The sequence below is a fragment of the Mustelus asterias genome, chromosome 5 (genome assembly GCF_964213995.1).
Source record: "Mustelus asterias chromosome 5, sMusAst1.hap1.1, whole genome shotgun sequence".
In the NCBI taxonomy this organism is placed as follows: Eukaryota; Metazoa; Chordata; class Chondrichthyes; order Carcharhiniformes; family Triakidae; genus Mustelus; species Mustelus asterias.
The window spans coordinates 86115347-86136098 of NC_135805.1; the positions used below are offsets into that span (position 1 = coordinate 86115347).

The window sequence follows — 20752 nt, forward strand, 5'->3', positions numbered from 1 at the left end:
GATTAATTTATTCTTTGTCTCGCTATAATATCATTGGCTATTGGACCTACTGAATGAAGTCGTGTATTCACTTGTTCAGCTTCTTTTTTTTGTCTCGTCCTGAAACTTTTGTATATCTAAGGAATCCCTTCTGCCCAAGTCCCCAATTTTGTGCTTAGTCTGGGACTTGGGTCAGTCCAAATTAGTCTGGTAAAGTCGATTTATTATCTATGGTTGTTTATTTATTTTTTTATGAGTACACCTTTATGTGCTGCGCAGGTTTTAAAAATGACATCACAGTAAGCATTTTATCAGAATCTTCCCACGTTTGTCGGGATTTGTTGAATTTCCACTGCAATGGCAGTCCCAACCTCTTTGGCTTTTGTTTTGCGTAGTTAATCAAGTATTCTGTACCTTCCCTGCAATATCAATGGATCTTTGAGTGTTTTAATGTAATTTCCTGGTTTTGTTTGGGTTTTAAACTGCCTTTTTTTCTCGTGATGAGTTTGACCATCATGTGGTATGGTTCAACCTCTGAACCCAGGCTGGCTGTGGTATTTTCAGAAGCAAGCTGCTCTGACTTTTAAAAGACTGAAACCTTTTTTAAAAACTAGTTCAGGCCAAGAACCTAATCTTCTAGCTCGCCCAATAGGTCCGTTGTCTCCGCACTCTGTTGGTATTCAAACTGGACCTCCACAGATCATAGCAGCACAGTGGAGTTTTTTTCCCATTGCCTTCATAGAATAGAATAATCATAGAACCCTTACAGTGCAGAAGGAGGCCATTTTGCTCATTGAGTCTGCACCAACCACAATCCCACCCAGGCCCTACCTCATAACCCTACTTATTTACCCTACTAAGCCCTTGACACTAAGGGGCAATTTAGCATGGCTAATCAATCTAACCAGCAGATCTTTGGAGTGTGGGAGGAAACCGGAGCACCCGGAGGAAACCCACGCAGACGCATGGAGAATGTGACCCAAGCTGGGAATCGAACCCGGTTCCCTGGCACTGAGGCAGCAGTGCTAACCACTGTGCCGCCCATAAGTGTATATTGGGCTTCCTTCAAGCCGGAATTGAACCAGCGACCTAAGGATGGCTGGTTCAATTCCGCTGCAAGTTCTGCTATGGAGCTTCTCTCGGGGGATCTCTCTCTGTCTTTCAGGTGTTTTCAGTCAGGACACAATGCTGTTCCTTTAATTTTCTAGCTTTCAAATTTCTGTTCCAGCTTGAGGTTTTGGGATTTTCCAAGAGCTGCCACCATGTTTTATTTTGTATATTCAATAGATCTCATGAAGAGGTTCTGGGACTTGTATGATAAACGTCAAGTATTTATTGATAACGTGTAACTGCGTACATATACGTGGTATGGCTTAACTCCATGTTTGCTTCTACACAGGTCTTTTTTCAGTCCACAGCTCCACTAGTCTCGGATCATGTGCATTTTTACATCACACTGTAGGCAGTACTGTTCCCAGTCCCACATGAACTCTTGCTATGTCAGATACTCTTATACTACAGTTTCAGATTTCCATCTTTCAATTGAAAGATTAAACCAAGGCCAATCTATCCTCTCAGATGGATGTAAATGAGGTCACAGGTATAAATTGAGAGACAGTAGATTTAAAACTGAGATGAAGAGGAACTACTCACAAACGGTGGTGAATTTGTGGAACTCACCACCGCATTGCGCGGTGAAGTCGGAATCGTTGAATGGTTTCAAGGAGATAGATATATTTCCAATAAAAAATGAGTAAGGGGATATGGGGAACAGGTGGGGAGGTGGATTTGAGACCAGGGAGAGATCAGCTATGATCTGACTGAATGGCGGAGCAGGCTTGAAGGGCTGAATTTGCCTGCTTCTGCTCCTAATTTGTATGTTCCTATCCCTTGGCACTGTTTCAAAGAAAAGGAGTTCTTCTCAATGTTCTGGCCAATATTTATCCCTCAATTAATATCAGAAAAACAGATCATCTGGCCATCATCACATTGCTTTTTGTGAGAGCTTGCTGTGTGCAGATTGACTGCCATGTTTCACTCAACAGTGACTTAACTTTAAAAAGTGCTTCATTGGCTGTAAAGTGCTTTGGGGTGTCCAGTGGTCATGAATAGCATTATATAAATGCCAGTCTTTCTTTTCCACCCTCTGAAGCATTCTGCTCTTTCCTTCCATGAGCTTTCGCCATAATTTTGAATTATTTTACTAATTTCTTTAATCTAATATCTACATCACTTTTATTACTTTTACCTGCTATCTCATATCTTTAGCTGCTGATTCAGCTTCTAAATCACTTATCACCCATAATGAAACAGAACAGATAAGAACCCCTATTGGCTTTGGCTTGTTTATTGTAATTATTATGAAAATCAATATTGGGAATGCTTCGGAATCTTAAAATCCATTGTTTTTTGAAGAAAGAAGAAAATAGCTTGCAAACATCCACCAAAATGTCAGAGCTCAGCAAGGGTATAAGGCGGACAATAGAGATCAGTTGCCCATTTTCCTTTACACTAAAACAAGGCAGAGTGTACAAACAGCAGATGACACTACAATGTAGTTGTTAATTTAATGTTAATCTGTTGTCTCTTTGGAGACAATCAATTGGGACCCTTCCTGTCTGTTGTTCTAGTGAGACCAATTACAAAAGATATCTTGGATCAGCTTTGCTTTAGCAAGTTGCTATGGCCTTGAACTGGCTTGACTGTCCTTCTGGAGATAGTGCATCCTCTCAGACCACATCACAGGCAACGGGAAGAGATTTTCAGTATTTAGCATGGTTTCTGAGCATCAGATAACTCCAGTATGACCTGCAAATTCACTCCTCCCACCTCTGACCAGAATTATTCCTGATGAATCTGTCTAGCATGCTATCCATAACTGATTCCCCCAAGCAACCTAAATTAGAGCAAGACACCATATGAGTCTACTCTCTCCTGAATGAACTATTGCAACAGCCTGATCACCAATAGAACTCGATAGATAACAGAACTTAAAAATGTTTCACTTCCCAGCTCCAATGCAAAGATGCAAATATTACTTGAGAAGTTCTGAAAACTGATTGTCTACATGCATAAAGAAATGTGTATAACACAAAATGACACAAATGCAAAATAACCAACTGTCACAGTTTTGTTTATAATAGTTTTATTTATAAGGTAACTCTGAAAATAAATACAAGTCCTCACCTCAAAGTGGAAGAAAATAATGAAGCAGACCATTGGGTGATATATTGGTGAGTCCATAGATTATTATAGAAATACAGATAAAATATAGTTTTATAACAGGTGATCATTTTTGAATCTTTTTCACTGGAAGGAGAAGCTAGCACTGGGGAGGCCTCCACACCACTGACTGACAAACTTCAGAACATCTTGACACTCTGGACTGTGCGTTGTCTAGAAATTGAATAAAATATTTAATAATTATAAATTAAAATGCATTGACCATATTTTCCCTATTAAAAAATCAGGATGTTTAAATCTGAATTATTAATCATCGTTTATGCTAAATTCCACACAAATAATTTTGCCTGCATGTCAACTTTTTTGCAAGTACTTTAAAAATACACTCCCCCGATGGTTGTACAGGTGGAAATATAGGAACTCAAGTAGAATGGCCACATACCAAGAGAGATTAAATATGTACTTCCTGCAAGAACTGTTACCGGCTAAAACATTTGTTCTATTTATTACCTAAACAATTGCTCTCTCCTGAATTAACCGTGTATAACCCAATCACCAAGATTAGATGATGCTTTATTTAATTTTGTACTGGACTGAGAACAGGAGCTGAATTAATATAAATTGCAATCAGCACAAGTTCAAATCTTGAGACCCCCTACATATTTTATGATAGTTGCTCACTGCTTTTGGGAGAATTCTCAACACATGCCAAACATTTAGAAACTTTGCAATGACTTACTTTCACTGCCATGAGAAATTTGTTCCAGTCATCTTTGTTTGCTGCTTTCCCGGGCTTTTTGAATTCAATTTTGTTACGAAGTACTGGATAACCTAAGTTATTATAAAATAAATGATTACTCAAGTATATGAAAATGGGTAGCTTACTTGACACAAGTTCTGAACTTTTTGAGGTAATCTGTTTGTAGAGATATCATAATGTTTATCGAGGCAAAGAAGTTCAAAGTCCTCTTAGGTTTTTAAACCATAAATAGTATTTCCATATAAATCCCAATGACACAGTGGCTATACATGCCACGTGGTGTGGTACTGACCAATTTAGAGCAAGAAGATTATGGGTTCAATTCCGATCTCAGTCAGGATGGCAACAAACCTTTACAATTTGCCTCTGTATATCTCTGAGCTAGGATAGAGCAAGATCTTTAGAGGACAGTATCCACAGAGACAGACATGCAATAAAACACACAGTGCCTAGGCACAGGGTCCCAACCAATGGTATCTGTGAGCACCAGTCAAAGCCTGATAGGCTCAACAAATACAAATGAGTCTACCAGCAGGTAACGCAGAGCAACATCAGACTCTGGTCTAGTCCCCTTTGAGCAGAAAAACAATGATCTGAACATTGAGGCATGTGCGAGGAACGAGAGGTGACTATGCAAGGCAGGAGGGAGGCAGAAGCAGAAGATCTTGTGTTTTACTGTTCCAAAATAAGACACAGCCAGCAGGTTTCTTGACCTAGGGTTGGGGGCAGGCCAGCCAGCAACAGTGAGGCAAGGCACAAGGTGCTGGGCAAAAGCCATAAGCCAAGGTGAGCCAGTTGGTCAGCAGTGAGGGGAGCAGGCAAGGTGTGACTTGACCCAGCCAGGACTGGGGAGGCCGGCTCCTACAGATGCTGCATCTGACTTAGTTATGATACCTCCCAGAACAAACATACATACAAAAAGGTTTACCGGGACTTGCTATTATTGGATTTAAAACTGAAGAATATTAGCACTTCCCAGAGGAAGAGGCAGAGATGCATTTAGGAGATAAAGTAGACAGAGGTATACATTTTTTTGGCCAGAGCAGGAGAAAGATAGTTGATATCATTTGGCAGGCACCATGTAGTGAGTACCTAAGGGCGAGATAACAGTGAATTTAATTCATTCATCCACTGCCACCCAATTGATACAAGCGGATTATTCAATCCCCATACAATTATGGTTGACAGATGCAAGCCACTTCACTCTCTGTCTTCTGATCCCAGTTTCTTCAGAAATACTGGGCAGTCTTCTATTGAACTCATATCACTGGTTGTGCTGAGAAGAGGGGAGGGGGGCTTTTAGACATTTAAACAGTTTTGGGGGAAGTTGGCTAGTCTGGTCAGGTCAGGATATGGAGTTTGGGATGGTGTCATGTGGTGCAGGTTAGTCAGGTCAGGACGGTGATGAGTGGGAGAGGAGTTGGGAAGTTCGGGGCGGGAAAAAAATCAGTTGTTTACTTACTCAAGAGTTAGGCTAGGATTTTTCTGTCTAACATTTCCTGGATAACTGATACGGTAAGTCTGAACTGTCTGAAGTCACCAAGAGCTGGAAACGTTTTGGACAGTCCCAGGAAGCTGGGGAATTATCCAATAGAGGAAAATTCCTGGACAATTCCCAGTGCATTGGGACTTCCTTAGGGTCCTGAAACACATCTTGGGCAGCATGTCCAGTCTCCCAACAATCTGGAGACTGGAAGATTTGGGCAATACAGACTCTGCTCAACTCAGTTTCTCATGGAAGATGATACAACTACATATAATCTTTGAAGAATTAATGCTCACCCCTTCCTTAATAAATCACAATTCCAAAATAGTAATCCAATCTGCCCTCTCTATTTCTCTTTTTATAACTAATTTGACTTTGAATTCAGCCACTCAAATTCATTCTTCTACTCAATCCTTTCTTTGGTGCCATCCCAATTGTTTAATGTATCTGGTTAAGGAGAAACTGTTTCATTTATATGAAGATTCCAAATGTTCCATTGCCCGTGCATTTATCAGCTGGTTCTTCCATCCACAGATACCATCAGACCTGCTGAGGTTTTCCAGCATTGTGTGTTTCAGATTTCAGAATCCACTGTAACTTGCTTCTATCTTAGTTTTAACCACCAGTTAGTCATAGTCTACCAGTAATATTTGGCCAATTATTTTACTCTTTCTTCTCCATTTCCTCCCCATTTTTTCTCTCCCAGTTTACTTCCCATTTGTGTTGAAGAATTCTATTTCTTGGATTGTACTGGTGGAGCCCTGCAATACTCAACAGAATATGCAAAGATTTGCGGTGAACTGTTGCATACTACACAAGGTGCCATTCTGAGGAGATAGTCCTTGCAACTAGTTATATGCTGAGCAACTGAGGAGCAGGAGGAAGAGGAAAGAAGAAGAAACATTAAGAACACCTTTCTGGTTTGGCTGTCCATGAATAGTCCATTCGACTGTGATGCTGATAAATGCAATCCTATTTTTTCATTGATCAACAGTACCACACTTTATCTTCCCTCTGTGCCTAAGCAGATGCTGCGATGCTCAGTGAAAATGCAAAAATAAAAGCCAGCACAAAAAAAATTCCAGTTCTGTAGAAGGGTCATATGAACTCAAAACATTAACACTGTTTCTCTTTTTATAGATGCTGCCAGACCTGCTGAGTTTATCCAGCATTTTGTTTTAACAAAATAATTCCATCCAGATTTACAAATCAAACCATGCTCTTTTGCATGCTAATCACTACTGTGCAGTTCCTAAATGCCTGGCGTCCATGAGCCTTTGCCTGTCCTAGTGCTCCCACACAGTGCTTGTCCCGTGACTGCAGCAAGGATAATGGAAGGCTGCTGAATGTGAATGAGATGATTGCAACAGTAAGGACACTGGTAAAATGGTAAGAATGGGAGGATAAATGCTGTCATCCTGACAGTGGACAGCTACTGCCACTCCTCATTTGATGCCCCATCAATGCCAGTAATCTGTTACAGGCCAGATTACTGATCTGCTGTGACACCCTGCAGCTTTTGAACAATGGATCTGAGCTTGCACTAGAGTAGTCTGAACTTTTACAGCATGGAGGTGATCTTTCATTACAGAAGTCTGAGCTTGCATTACAGCACCCACGCATTGGGTGACTTCTGCTTGTGTTGCAATGGAAGCTGACACATTGGCTATTAGATGCCACATTATGGTATTGTAGCACTGCTAGCATAGGCTGTCTGTTTTGGAAGAAATAGGCATGAGTTAACGCCACATCATAGTCCTGTTTACTTATCAAATTTAGCCCCAACTAGTTGTCACATGTGAATTTACCACTGGCAATGCCAGACATCTCATAGCTTCTCCAAGCAGTTGCTTTTCATATTTGCACCAATACAATGAATCATCAAGTTATGTGACTAAGTAAGAACTCTAAATCCAAATCTCACATCATTGCACAAGTTCAATATCTTTGAAGGGCATTCAATATTCAATATTGGACAATGCTGGTATTGAACGGGTAGATTTTTACCACGCTTTTAACCAGATTATAAATGACTGAGGATTGTTTTCAAGGATGAAGAAGATTAAACAAGTGGTCACTTGCTGGTACAGAGCTTGAACACTGATGAAAAGAGAGATATGTTACCAAAGTTTGTCATCTTGCATTCAACAGGACAAATGCAAGAATGCCAAATTTCAAACAAATATAGATTGGTCAGCTGGGTGACTCATTGGCCAAGACATTTCCATGAGAAAAGAAACAGAGAACCATAGTTTCCCCAAATATGTGTTCTATTTTCCCATAATTGCCATCCCTTATCAAAATCAAATGTAATTAACCCCCAGCTGTACTTAGCATCAATAATAATCACCTGTTATTATACAAGGAAGAGAGCGGATGCCAGTATTTACAGCCAATAGAGAGGCTTCGTAAGTGTCTCGTTCATCTGCTGGTAGAACTTGCTCAACATGCTGATCCATTGACACTGTGAGAACCCAGTCCCTAATTTCTTCACGTTTATCATCCTGGGAAAAAAAAGAGATTACATTTGCAATATAACATTAATTTGAAACTGGACTACTGCTAGTAAAATAAATTCAGAAAGCATCAGCATTTGTTTCTGATCAGCCAGTTAGCTCAGGATATCAGAACATCTGAGTAGACTAACATTCTGACTAAAACAACTGCCACTTGAAGTTCTGATGAGACTTGAATGAGGAAATACATTAAATTAAATGGGTGAAACTTTCAGGCTGTAAAATGGGTTAACCATTGCTCTCGAAGTTACAGGAGCGATCTCAAGACTGCAATAACATTACATGGCCTCTCCATTAGAACATCTTTTCTTTAATATCTTAATTGGGAGGTGAATGGGCCTGAATAAACGTTCAAAGACTGCAATACAGATAAACACCAGATGTGCCAGGTAACAAACCAACTGTCAATGGTCAAAAATATTCTTCATGCATTCAGGGGATGTGGGCATCGCTGGCTGGACCAGCATTTATTCCAGATCCCTAATTGTCCTTGAACGGAGTGGCTTACTGGGCCATTTCAGAGGGCATTTAGAAGTCAATCACATTGCTGTGGTTCTGGAGTCACATGTAGGCCAGTTCAAGTAAGGTGGCAGATTTCATTAGTAAGCCAGATGGATTTGTATGACAATGGTTTCCAGGGTGATCATTAGACTTTTAATTCCAGATTTTTATTGAATTCAAATTTCACCATCCGCAGCTCTGAAGAGTCAAGGGGAGGCCCTCTAGCACACAAAGAGCAGCAAACCCACCAGCTGAGATTGGAGCTGCTGATCTGAAGGTGGAAACTGCAAGAGACAAGTGAAAGCAAATTTATTTTTGTTTTAAGTTTGATTTAGTTTTAAAAGCCACATCTGCCTGGTCTTAATCTTAGAGGGGCAATTACACCAAGGAACAGCCTGTAGCTGCCGCAGTGGCCAAGCAGCTGTTCTGAATTCAGGGTGAGGGGTCCCTCATGTAACCCATTGGGCCCCTACCCTCGCAGCTACCCACATTGTTGAACCGGTTCCAATCAGCAATCAGCGGCATGAAATTGCAAACCTCTAATCCAGACCGTGACCTGTTTTAAATATCCAGCCCTTGGGTGTCAAATTTGTCACCGAAATGAGCATCTGACCACATCTCTGCACAATCACAAATAGATTGTCTATTTCTGCCTCCTTAACATCGCCAACTCCGCCCCACCTCAGCTCATCAGTCGCTAAACCCTCATTCATACTTTTGTTAACTCTAGAGTTGAGTACTCCCATATTCTGCCCATCCGTAATCTTGAAGAAGTCCACCCCCACTTCCATAAGCCTCTCATACCTCCTTCAGGATGCTCCTTAAAATTAATGTTTGACCAAGCTTTTGGTCCTATGCTCTAATGTCTCCTTATCTAGCGTGGTGTCAAATTTTGTATGCTAACACTTCTGTGATGCACTTTGATATATTTTACTACATTAAAGGTGCTGTATAAATACAAGTTATTAATAGCATAACTATCTATTGGTAGGAGCCACAGAGAACATAGGAACATCAATTAGTTTAAATAAACAGCAGTAAATTTCACTGATGCCACAGAGGACAGGGACATTCACTTGAATGAAGGGGTTTCATCAATGACCAAGGATGTGTTCTAAAGACACTTAAACATTCAAATAGGGTCCCCATAAATGTTTTTATTTTCCAGCCTATCCAAATTCACGTCACCTAATTCAGATACTCTTTACCTTTAGGAGCTTTTGAAAGCGGCTGCTAATGCTATGACTCAAAACAAACTAAGGCTGCATGAGAAAACAAATGAATTAAAATTCAGATCCAGGATACAGATTTGGAGTCATATGACATTACTGCCAACAGATATATTATACAGACCCATGACATTCATTTTAAACTTACCAAAATGTGCTGCTTTACAGGAACAGGTATTTCAAATGGAATATCTGTATCTTGAAAATCAGAATGATCAAGTGCATCAAGATTCCCCTCCTCAATTGCCTGTAAACATAAGATGTGCAAGAACATTATAATAATATTTAGCCAGCACTTTGAAGACTTTTTTGTTCATAGAACCAATCAACTCTAGTGTTTTAGCTTCAAGGAGAAAACAAGAGTAACAACGGCAACAGTAATTTGCATTTATATAGCACCTTTGACATAATCAAGCCACCCAAGGCACTTCACAGGAGCATTATTAAACAAAATATGGTACTAAGCTATGTAAGGAGATATTAAGGCAGATGATCAAAAGGTTGGTCAAAGAGATAGGTTTTAAGTAGTATTTTAAAGGAGAAAAGAGAGATTGAGAGATGGTGAGGTTTAGGAAGGGAATTCCAGAAAGTTTTGATGAACCAGTTTTACTTTTTACTTCTGCCCTGACAAGTTCCTTATAAGTTACAACAATCTCAGAGGCCAATCCAAAAGGTTTGACAGCACCTTCTAAACCTGCAGCCTCAACCACCCAGAAGGACAATAACAACAGATGCACGGGACATCACCACCCTTAAGATCCCTTTCAAGCCACATACCATCCTGACTTGGATCTATGGCCAGAATTCCAGTTGTATCTGCCGGCGGGATTTAGCAGTCCAGGTGGCAAGGGGTGCAAGCAATGGAAAACCCCTGTTGATGGTGGCAGGACCAGAAGATCCCACTGCCGCTAGCCAATGGTAGGCTGCCTCAACCACTGCGAAACATGCGCAGGGGCACAAAGAATTCTGCCCTATCTCATCATTGCTTTGCTGTCGCTGAGCCAAAATTCTGGAACTCCCTTCCTGTTGGAGGACTTCAAAATACTCTGGGATTTAAAACACTAATGAAGAATATTAGAACAGAGTGGATTAGCTTAGGATAAGAATTACAGACTGCCTTATATATATTTTACAGAGGTACTGTCTGCATAGAAACATAACCACAGTTAGAGAATTTAGACATGTATTTTTGTAAGTGTATTATTGAACAGGCATACTGGCTAATAGTACAGGGTTCTAAGGCATGATGGGAAATAGGCCAGTAAAGTGAACCACATTCCTCATAACAACTTAGAAACATAACTCTTATCAGCATGAATACCAGACAGCTCAGTGAATGAAACAATTATTGAGCAAGGACAAGCTAGTGATTCCAGACAGCTAATGAATAGGTCGAATATTCTACCAGATAAGAGTTTAGGCCAGGTGGCCATGGGAAAGTCAGGCAGAAACCACTAGAACTTATTGTTCCCATGCTGTCAGAGAACATCTGTAATTGGCCAAGGAATATGACATTTAAGGATGATGATTGACCTGTACTAATGATGATTGGCTCATGATGAGCCAGAAGGCAGGTAAAATGTCTTTTGGAAGTTGCATAATTATGTTGCAACTGTGATGTAACTTCAGAGAAGAGTTGGACTGCCCAGCCCTTCTCTCCCAGCGTGCGTTGGTCAATAAAGAAACGTCTTTCACCAGGATACCATGTCATTAGCCTTTGTATTAGCTAAAGTTAAGCTCAATACTTAGCCTCTGAAAAACCCTACACTTCCGAACAGCACTGTGGATATTCCTGTAAAACATGGACTGCAGTGGTTCAAGAAGGCACCTAGTCACACCTTCTCAAGAACATTTAGGGATAGGTAATAAATGCTGGCATAGCCAATGATGTTCACACCTCATAAACAAAGAAGTATGCCACAGTACTCGAGAATTCACTTCAATCCTCCTCCAGCTTTGTTCTAAGGTAAGATTCTATGCGGGTTCTTTCATTAACCTTTTGGCTATGCAATCTTTTACCTATATCAACCTCGTAACTGTGGATGCCTCAGCCTCTTGTTCAGATTGCTGCAAGATATCCAACTGCCTTCCCACAGCTTCCCAACTAACTATCCGACTGCATACTGTCATAATGCACTGTGAGGACCATGATAGATTCCTTCTACTGCTGGAAATTAGAACAAAACTTCCTCAGCTATCTTGACACATTTTCCAACTGCAATTCCTGCAAGGGCTATTTCCTTCTGACAGTTTCTCAGTCTCAGTTGCCTCGGATCTGCTATCACCTTATATACCTGTGCTTCCAAAATGTCTACCCCTCAACCAAGGATGGCTCTCCACCATGGCTGAAAGCGTGCTTGACCATGTCTGTTCCAGTTTCTGTACTTTTGCTCTCATCTCTTTCCCTCGCTCCAGAACCATGACAGCGCTGCCCTTGTCCTCACTTTCTACGCCAACAACCTCTACATTCAACTAATCATCCTCCACCATTCCCACCACCTTCAGTGTGATGACACCACCACATCTCCTCTTCCTTCCCTCTTTCAGTATTCTGAAGGGGCCATTCCTCGCATGACATTCTGGCCCAGTCCTTAAACAGAGATCAATAGGTCTCTAGATATTAAAGATATCAAGGGATCTGGGGAGAGTGCAGGAAAATGTTGTTGAGTTAGGTGATCAGCCAAGATCTAACTGAATGGTGGAACAGGCTTGAGGGGCCAAATAGGCTACTCCTATTCTTATGTTCCCTCCCCATCTCATGCAAATGCTGGCACAAACACTAAACACTCCTTGTGGGTTGAAAGCAACTTACTTGTACCTCTTTCAATTCAGTAAACTATAGTCTCCTACTTATTGATTTATTGGTAAAATGTTGGGGCTGTACTGGAATGATCCCCTAATGCATCTTGCCACCAGGGAAGTTACCCAGTAGTGGAAATGGCAGCAGTTTGGTTGCCTGCTCACTGGGGGTGGGGGATGAATTTAGACAATTAAAGGCCCCATTAAAAGCCATTTTCTGGGTTAATTGCATTTTTCCACTGGCAGAGCTGCCCCTGCATCTTCAAGAAGGTGGTATCTCTGCAGTTTCCTGGGAGCATCGGAACTAGAGGCCCCATGGCTCAAAGAGGTAGCGCCAGCCGAAAAGGCTAATCTCACAGTCCCAATGCTGCCACTGGAGAGGTGTTTCCTCCAATCCAGTTACACCAGTAGTCCACTGGAATGACCAAACAAATTTACTGCCCAAAAATGCCAGGAATATAATTATTAGGTTTATGCTGTTACGATTGCAGCTGAACAAGTCAGACCCCAGGATGGAACCCGGCTTGATACATCCTAACTTTTATTTTTTGTTTAGAAATGTGGAGTGTGGCAACTGAGCAGAGTCACAGAGACTGCTGATGTACTTTAACAAAAGAATAAAAATTTATTAAACAAGAAAAGATGAACCATTTTACACAACTCTTTCATCCCAACTATAACTTCGCAAATATATAGAGTTTCGGAAGGATAACACATATTACAAAATCTATCTTATACTTTACGCAATCTACATAAACCAATAGGTGATGTGGTCAGACACACCACATCTGAAACCAAAAGACAGATGTCACCCAGAGAACAAAGAACAAAGAACAATACAGCACAGGAAACAGGCCCTTCGGCCCTCCAAGCCTGTGCCGCTCCTTGGTCCAACTAGACCAATCGTTTGTATCCCTCCATTCCCAGGCTGCTCATGTGACTATCCAGGTAAGTCTTAAATGATGTCAGCGTGCCTGCCTCCACCACCCTACTTGGCAGCGCATTCCAGGCCCCCACCACCCTCTGTGTAAAAAACGTCCCTCTGATATCTGAGTTATACTTCGCCCCTCTCAGCTTGAGCCCGTGACCCCTCGTGATCGTCACCTCCGACCTGGGAAAAAGCTTCCCCTGTTCACCCTATCTATACCCTTCATAATCTTGTACACCTCTATTAGATCTCCCCTCATTCTCTGTCTTTCCAAGGAGAACAACCCCAGTCTACCCAATCTCTCCTCATAGCTAAGACCCTCCATACCAGGCAACATCCTGGTAAACCTTCTCTGCACTCTCTCCAACGCCTCCACGTCCTTCTGGTAGTGCGGCGACCAGAACTGGACGCAGTACTCCAAATGTGGCCTAACCAGCGTTCTATACAGCTGCATCATCAGACTCCAGCTTTTATACTCTATACCCCGTCCTATAAAGGCAAGCATACCATATGCCTTCTTCACCACCTTCTCCACCTGTGTTGCCACCTTCAAGGATTTGTGGACTTGCACACCTAGGTCCCTCTGTGTTTCTATACTCCTGATGACTCTGCCATTTATTGTATAACTCCTCCCTACATTATTTCTTCCAAAATGCATCACTTCGCATTTATCCGGATTAAACTCCATCTGCCACCTCTCCGCCCAATTTTCCAGCCTATCTATATCCTGCTGTATTGCCCGACAATGCTCTTCGCTATCCGTAAGTCCAGCCATCTTCGTGTCATCCGCAAACTTGCTGATTACACCAGTTACACCTTCTTCCAAATCATTTATATATATCACAAATAGCAGAGGTCCCAGTACAGAGCCCTGCGGAACACCACTGGTCACAGACCTCCAGCTGGAAAAAGACCCTTCGACCACTACCCTCTGTCTCCTATGGCCAAGATGTGGAGATGCCGGCGTTGGACTGGGGTAAACACAGTAAGAAGTTTAACAACACCAGGTTAAAGTCCAACAGGTTTATTTGGTAGCAAAAGCCACACAAGCTTTCGAGGCTCTGAGCCCCTTCTTCAGGTGAGTGGGAATTCTGTTCACAAACAGAACTTATAAGACACAGACTCCTCAGAAGACAAACACGGGACACAGTGGACAGAGTACCCTTCGTTGTCCAGTACTTCCCCGGAGCGGAGAAGCTACGGCATCTCCTCCGGAGCCTTCAACATGTCATTGATGAAGACGAACATCTCGCCAAGGCCATCCCCACACCCCCACTTCTTGCCTTCAAACAACCGCACAACCTCAAACAGACCATTGTCCGCAGCAAACTACCCAGCCTTCAGGAGAACAGTGACCAAGACACCACACAACCCTGCCACAGCAACCTCTGCAAGACGTGCCGGATCATCGACACAGATGCCATCATCTCACGTGAGAACACCATCCACCAGGTACACGGTACATACTCTTGCAACTCGGCCAACGTTGTCTACCTGATACGCTGCAAGAAAGGATGTCCCGAGGCATGGTACATTGGGGAAACTATGCAGACGCTGCGACAACGGATGAATGAACACCGCTCGACAATCACCAGGCAAGACTGTTCTCTTCCTGTTGGGGAGCACTTCAGCGGTCACGGGCATTCGGCCTCTGATATTCGGGTAAGCGTTCTCCAAGGCGGCCTTCGCGACACACGACAGCGCAGAGTCGCGGAGCAGAAACTGATAGCCAGGTTCCGCACACACAAGGACGGCCTCAACCGGGATATTGGGTTTATGTCACACTATTTCACATAAATATTTCTGCTTTTTTCCTCCTGAGTCTTTATCATGCGATCCTAGAATCAGAATTTATGTCACACTATTTGTAACTCCCACAGTTGCGTGGACCTGCAGAGTTTCACTGGCTGTCTTGTCTGGAGACAATACACATCTTTTTAACCTGTCTTGATGCTCTCTCCACTCCCATTGTTTTGTTTCTTAAAGACTGGATTAGTTGTAAGTATTCGCATTCCAACCATTATTCATGTAAATTGAGTCTGTGTCTTATAAGTTCTGTTTGTGAACAGAATTCCCACTCACCTGAAGAAGGGGCTCAGAGCCTCGAAAGCTTGTGTGGCTTTTGCTACCAAATAAACCTGTTGGACTTTAACCTGGTGTTGTTAAACTTCTTCCTATGGCCAAGCCAGTTCTCCACCCATCTAGCCACTTCTCCTTGTATCCCATGAGCCTTAACCTTCTTAACCAACCTGCCATGTGGGACTTTGTCAAATGCCTTACTGAAATCCATATAGACGACATCCACGGCCCTTCCTTCATCAACCGTTTTTGTCACTTCCTCAAAAAACTCCACCAAATTTGTAAGGCACGACCTCCCTCTTACAAAACCATGCTGTCTGTCACTAATGAGATTGTTCCGCTCTAAATGCACATACAAGTAGATACTTGTCACATTGTGAACCAACTGGTCATACTGAACTCTGCCTTTCACACAAGGATTTCCAATCATCACTCTGTAAGAACTCATTTTAGAATCTTTCCCCAAACAATGCTTTTTCTTGGATGTCTTCAACAAGAATACACCTCCAGGATTTCACCCTCCCTTTTTCAATGTTCTTCTCCCCTGAAATGTCACAGGCATTCATGTTTTGCCTTCCACACATCAGATACCCAGCCATGCCGACAGAACACCATTGTTTCAAGGAGTCACCAGCCTCTGGCTGTCTGTACTGGCTTTTCAGAAGCCCACATTATTTCAGGTCTGCACTCTGCAGCTCTGCCTTTTAACTTGCAACATCTGCCTCTGCTTCTCACTCTTAATTTCACTGACTAGGATCTGGTTATGATTCCTGTCCTTGTTTCTTGCCTCAGCTGTCACCTTGGGACTTTTTCCTGTCTCTCCCTTGTTTTTTGCTATCTCCTTCTTTGAGACTTGCTTTCTGTCCTTGTACATTGTCCTGCCTGTTCCAGTAGTTGCTGTGGAACTGGTGTTTTCTGTCTGGATCACCTCCTTCCAGCTGCACTGAAACTGCCCCTGTGGGCCTCTTGTTGCTAGGCAACATCATAGTTTTTGCCCCCTACTTTAAGAGTTATAAAACCTCATTAAAGATGCAGATTATACAAGCAAACCCACAGACTTACAGGCAACCTTTTAAAAGTGAAACCAAGCAAGTTTCCTTAACACACAACTGCAGAAATATAAATTAAGCTTAAACATAAAGCTGTAGCTTATGCCCAATGCATACACAAATATAAAGAGATATAATTTTAGGTAATTTATATTTCCCAACAATGATGGTAATGCTTTAAGTTCCACTTCTCTTTTCTTACGTTTGCTGAATTACAGAGATAAACATTTTGAAACAACATTAAATAATAGACTGAAGTTAGAAGTTTAGAGCACTTACATCACAAAGATCCAGAAAACGATTCAGGAATATAAAAGCCATGTTCTCCCAACCAATTGCCTGTTTTATTAAGGGGGGAAAAAAATAGTTCACTTAAGTATAGTTGCTAAGTAACCAAAAGTGCATGGATGTCAAAACCTGGAACTGTGAGAAGGTTTTGAAGGGCGCTTTAATATCTCCATTAGGTTTTGCGACTTGCTGCAATTCCCGTATCAGAGTCTGCTATTAAATTCACTGGCCAGTCTCAGTTCAGTAAGGAGTCTAACAACACCAGGTTAAAGTTCAACAGGTTTATTTGGTAGCAAACGCCACTAGCTTTCGGAGCGCTGCTCCTTCGTCAGATGGAGTGGAAATCTGCTCTCCTCAGTCTCAGTTCCACATCCAAACTGCTGCAGCAATTAAGTAGTTTTGGTGCCATGAACTGACAGAAGTACAAACAAGTAACAAAAATGACAGAACAGAAATAAACGGCTGAATTATGTGCCCCTGGTGGGTGTGTTTCCCATTAAGGGGGCATGTAAAATGGGGTGGGCACCCATCCCACCAACCCCTGAGCTCACCCCCATAATAGGAGGGCAGGTGGGTGCCGAAATTGACAGCCCCGCCTATCATATTAAAATGATCAATTAAGGAACAATTAGGCATGTTATCAAGCCTAGTCGGCCTAATAGTACACTGCCCATGCCATTATACATCTGGCATGACAGCAGGGTGGGAGAGGGAAGGCCAATTTTTAACCTCAATTCCCTCCATCTCCCTTCTCCCTGAAACTCCCAAACCCTCCCAGCCTGAGACCCCAGACTTACTATACATCTGGCTGAATGATTACGGATTTTGAATTCTAAAGTTATTAAAGCTAACTGCATCAGTTCTGAACACCAATGTATTTTTTAAGAAGGCATGATTTAATTATACTGTTCATACTAATTAATATGGTCCCAGGCTAAAATTCTTGCATTCTGAAGGAAAGTTAAAACTAAATTTCCTAGAAATAAAGAATTTGTATTTATAAAGTGCCTTATTATGTTCACAGAATGCCCCAGCGTACTTGGAGCTGACAAAGTTGCTTTTGAGGTGCACTATATGTATAGTAGGCATAAATGTTCAGCCAGACTTCCTAAAACTAATTTGAATATTAACAAACTTTTTTTTTGCTACATCCTTAACCGAATTCAATAGCAACATACTGTTACTTTCCTTTCTTGGAAAATGAACAGAATTTTGAGAAAGAAATTCAGGTGCTATTTTAGTGCCAAGAGTGTTCCTTTTCCACAGTAACTGGTGAGGAATTTGGTATGCATCTGGTATTTTCCAGTTTCATTCTTAAAATTCATTACTAGCAGAGTTGATCAGTAGCACACTTACAGTATAGTCATATTGCCATTAAAAGTAAAATCACAGGTGAAGATAAAATTTATACCTTTGCTGCCATGCCAGCTTCATAAAATGCTTTGTCAGCAGGGATGACGTCTGTGTGCCGCAGCAGAGAAATGGATAACTTTGCTGTAATCATGTCCTGAAATCAAGAATCATTTAAAATGTTTAAATCTGCAATAGATTAATAGATTTTAAAAAGTCCAATTACTGTAAACAAGTCACTTGCCCAATACCAGTGATCGGGCTGCCTGAAAACAAAGCAATTCTTCATTTGTAGTTCATTGTTAAAAACACTGCAATTTTCCATTTCACAAAACATCAAGAACAGCATAGATTGTTAAATTGCCATTATCAACAGCAAACATTGAACTAGACTGATAATTGGATTCTTTGTTAATTTATAAATGCCACTTCTATAATAGATAATGCACTGACAATAGCTAACTTGGTTACACAGCCATAGAGGTCCTGTCCACTTAGATACAAAAATGACCTTTCTCATTGAAAAATTAGTGTTGCAAGACAAATTGCTCAACTATAAGGTAAGATACCCACAATGCAGCAGAACACAAAATAGCAATGCTCAATAAACCAACAACTATTTATCACACTTAACTAATGAAAAGTCACTTTTTAATCTATAAAAGCAAATTACTGCGGATGCTGGAATCTAAAACCAAAAGAGAAAATGCTGGAAAATCTCAGCAGGTCTGGCAGCATCTGTAAGGAGAGAAAAGAGCTGATGTTTCAAGTCCAGATGACAAAGGGTCATCTGGCAGCATCTGTAAAGAGAGAAAAGAGCTGATGTTTTGAGTCCAGATGACCGTTTCAGCTTTGACAAAGGGTCATCTGGACTCGAAACGCCAGCTCTTTTCTCTCCTTACAGATGCTGCCAGACCTGCTGAGATTTTCCAGCATTTTTCTTTTTAAACTATGTAGTAAGACAGACCAGTCTATTTGTGTCAAAATGTGGTAATACATGAAACTTTGATGAACTCTATATTAGGGTAGTCACACAGTAACATAAGCTTACCAGCTGGCTGACTCCCAATGACCCTGCACGAGTGGCATAATAATGTGAAATCAGCAGCATCTGCTCGAACTCTTCATGGGCAGGAGAATTAGCCTCCGAAGATTTAACCAGATTTTCACACTGGAACAATACAAAAACACATTCCAAAAATAAACACTGTATTCATTTACCATGCAAACCAAGACTGAACAGACCACAGAATTGCAGACAACATATTGTAAATGTTATCTACAATGAAATGGATACAGTTACACACTTTAAACCATATTTTATGATTTTAGATTAATGAAAGTCATTTGGAATCTGGTGCATTTATGATCAGAGCCAGGCAACATTTATGGAATAGGTAGATTTGGGTCCTGCTCATTTTCTGATTTGAGAACAATAAGTTGGAAGATTCCAAGTGCAAATGTGTCCCCTTTTCTGAGGAAGGATGTTCTTGCTCTCGAGGGAGTGAAGCGAAGATTTTCCAGGCTGATTCCAGGGATGGTGGGACTGATGGATGTGGAGAGATTGACTAGGTTAGGATTGTTTTCGCTGGAGTTCAGACAAAAGAGGGGGGGATCTGATAGAGACTTATAAAATTCTAACAGGACTAGACCAGGTAGATGCAGGGAGGATGTTCTCGATGGTGGAGGAATCCAGAAACCAGTGGTCACAGTCTGAGGACTTGGGGTAGACCATTTAGGACGGAGGTGAGGTGACATTTCTTCACCCAAAGAATGGTGAGCTTGTGGAATTCATTACCACAGGAAGTAGTTGATGCCAAAATACTGAATGTATGCAAGAGGCAGCACTTGGGGTGAATGGGATCAAAGGTTATGGGGAGAAAGCAGGACTAGGTTACTGAGTTGGACGACCAGCCATGATCTTAATGAATGGCGGAGCAGACGCGAAGGGCCAAGTGGCCTCCTCCTGCTCCTATCTTCTATGTTTCTATCTCATCATTTTGAAGAAAGTCTCTTTCTACAGTTAAAAACATTAGACTCAAAAGAAAAACATTACATCTCTTGGGCAGCATGGTGGCACAGTGGTTAGCACTGCTGCCTCACAGCACCAGGGACCTGGGTTCGATTCCTAGTTTGGGTCACTGTCTGTGTGGAATTTGTATGTTCTTCCCGTGCCTGCGTGGGTTTCCTCTGGTTTCTCCAGTTTCCTCCCACAGTCTGAAAAATGTGCCGGTTAGGTGCATTGGCCATGCTAAATTCTCCCTCAGTGTACCCGAACAGGCGCCAGAGTGTGGCAACTAGGGAATTATCACAGTAACTTCATTGCAGTGCTAATGTAAGCCTACTTGTGACTAATAAATAAACTTTTAACTTTCTAATTTATAATAGCGCAAAGTACATTGATATCATTTAAATGTAAAAATAAAACCTATAGTTACGCTTCCATAACCCCATCATTTTCCCTTCACTCATTCCACCTGTAATCCCCTAATCACTACATCCACTCACTCCTTGAGGTGGTCAGATTTCTTCTTCCCCTTCCCCACCTACCTTCCTTTCCGATTTGTTTCCATCAAAGAGCCTTTGTTTACCTTTAAAATTCAAA

The 20752-nt window shown here is 41.6% G+C and overlaps 1 protein-coding gene across 2 annotated transcripts in view; it reads right to left on the reverse strand.

Moving 5' to 3' along the window:
* Nucleotides 1-3111: 3111 nt before the first annotated feature.
* Nucleotides 3112-20752, reverse strand: part of ift172 (intraflagellar transport 172) — a 109257-nt gene continuing 91616 nt past the window's right edge. Inside the window, exons 42-48 of one of the 2 annotated variants that reach the window (XM_078212954.1) lie at nt 19199-19318; nt 18209-18304; nt 16789-16848; nt 9803-9901; nt 7759-7912; nt 3902-3993; nt 3112-3375 (exon numbers count right to left, since the gene is read on the reverse strand). In XM_078212954.1, the coding sequence (XP_078069080.1) occupies nt 3286-3375; nt 3902-3993; nt 7759-7912; nt 9803-9901; nt 16789-16848; nt 18209-18304; nt 19199-19318 (711 nt within the window). In that variant the 3' untranslated portion in view covers nt 3112-3285. The remainder of the gene's footprint in view (nt 3376-3901; nt 3994-7758; nt 7913-9802; nt 9902-16788; nt 16849-18208; nt 18305-19198; nt 19319-20752) is intronic. The other variant, XM_078212955.1, reaches the window with a different exon arrangement.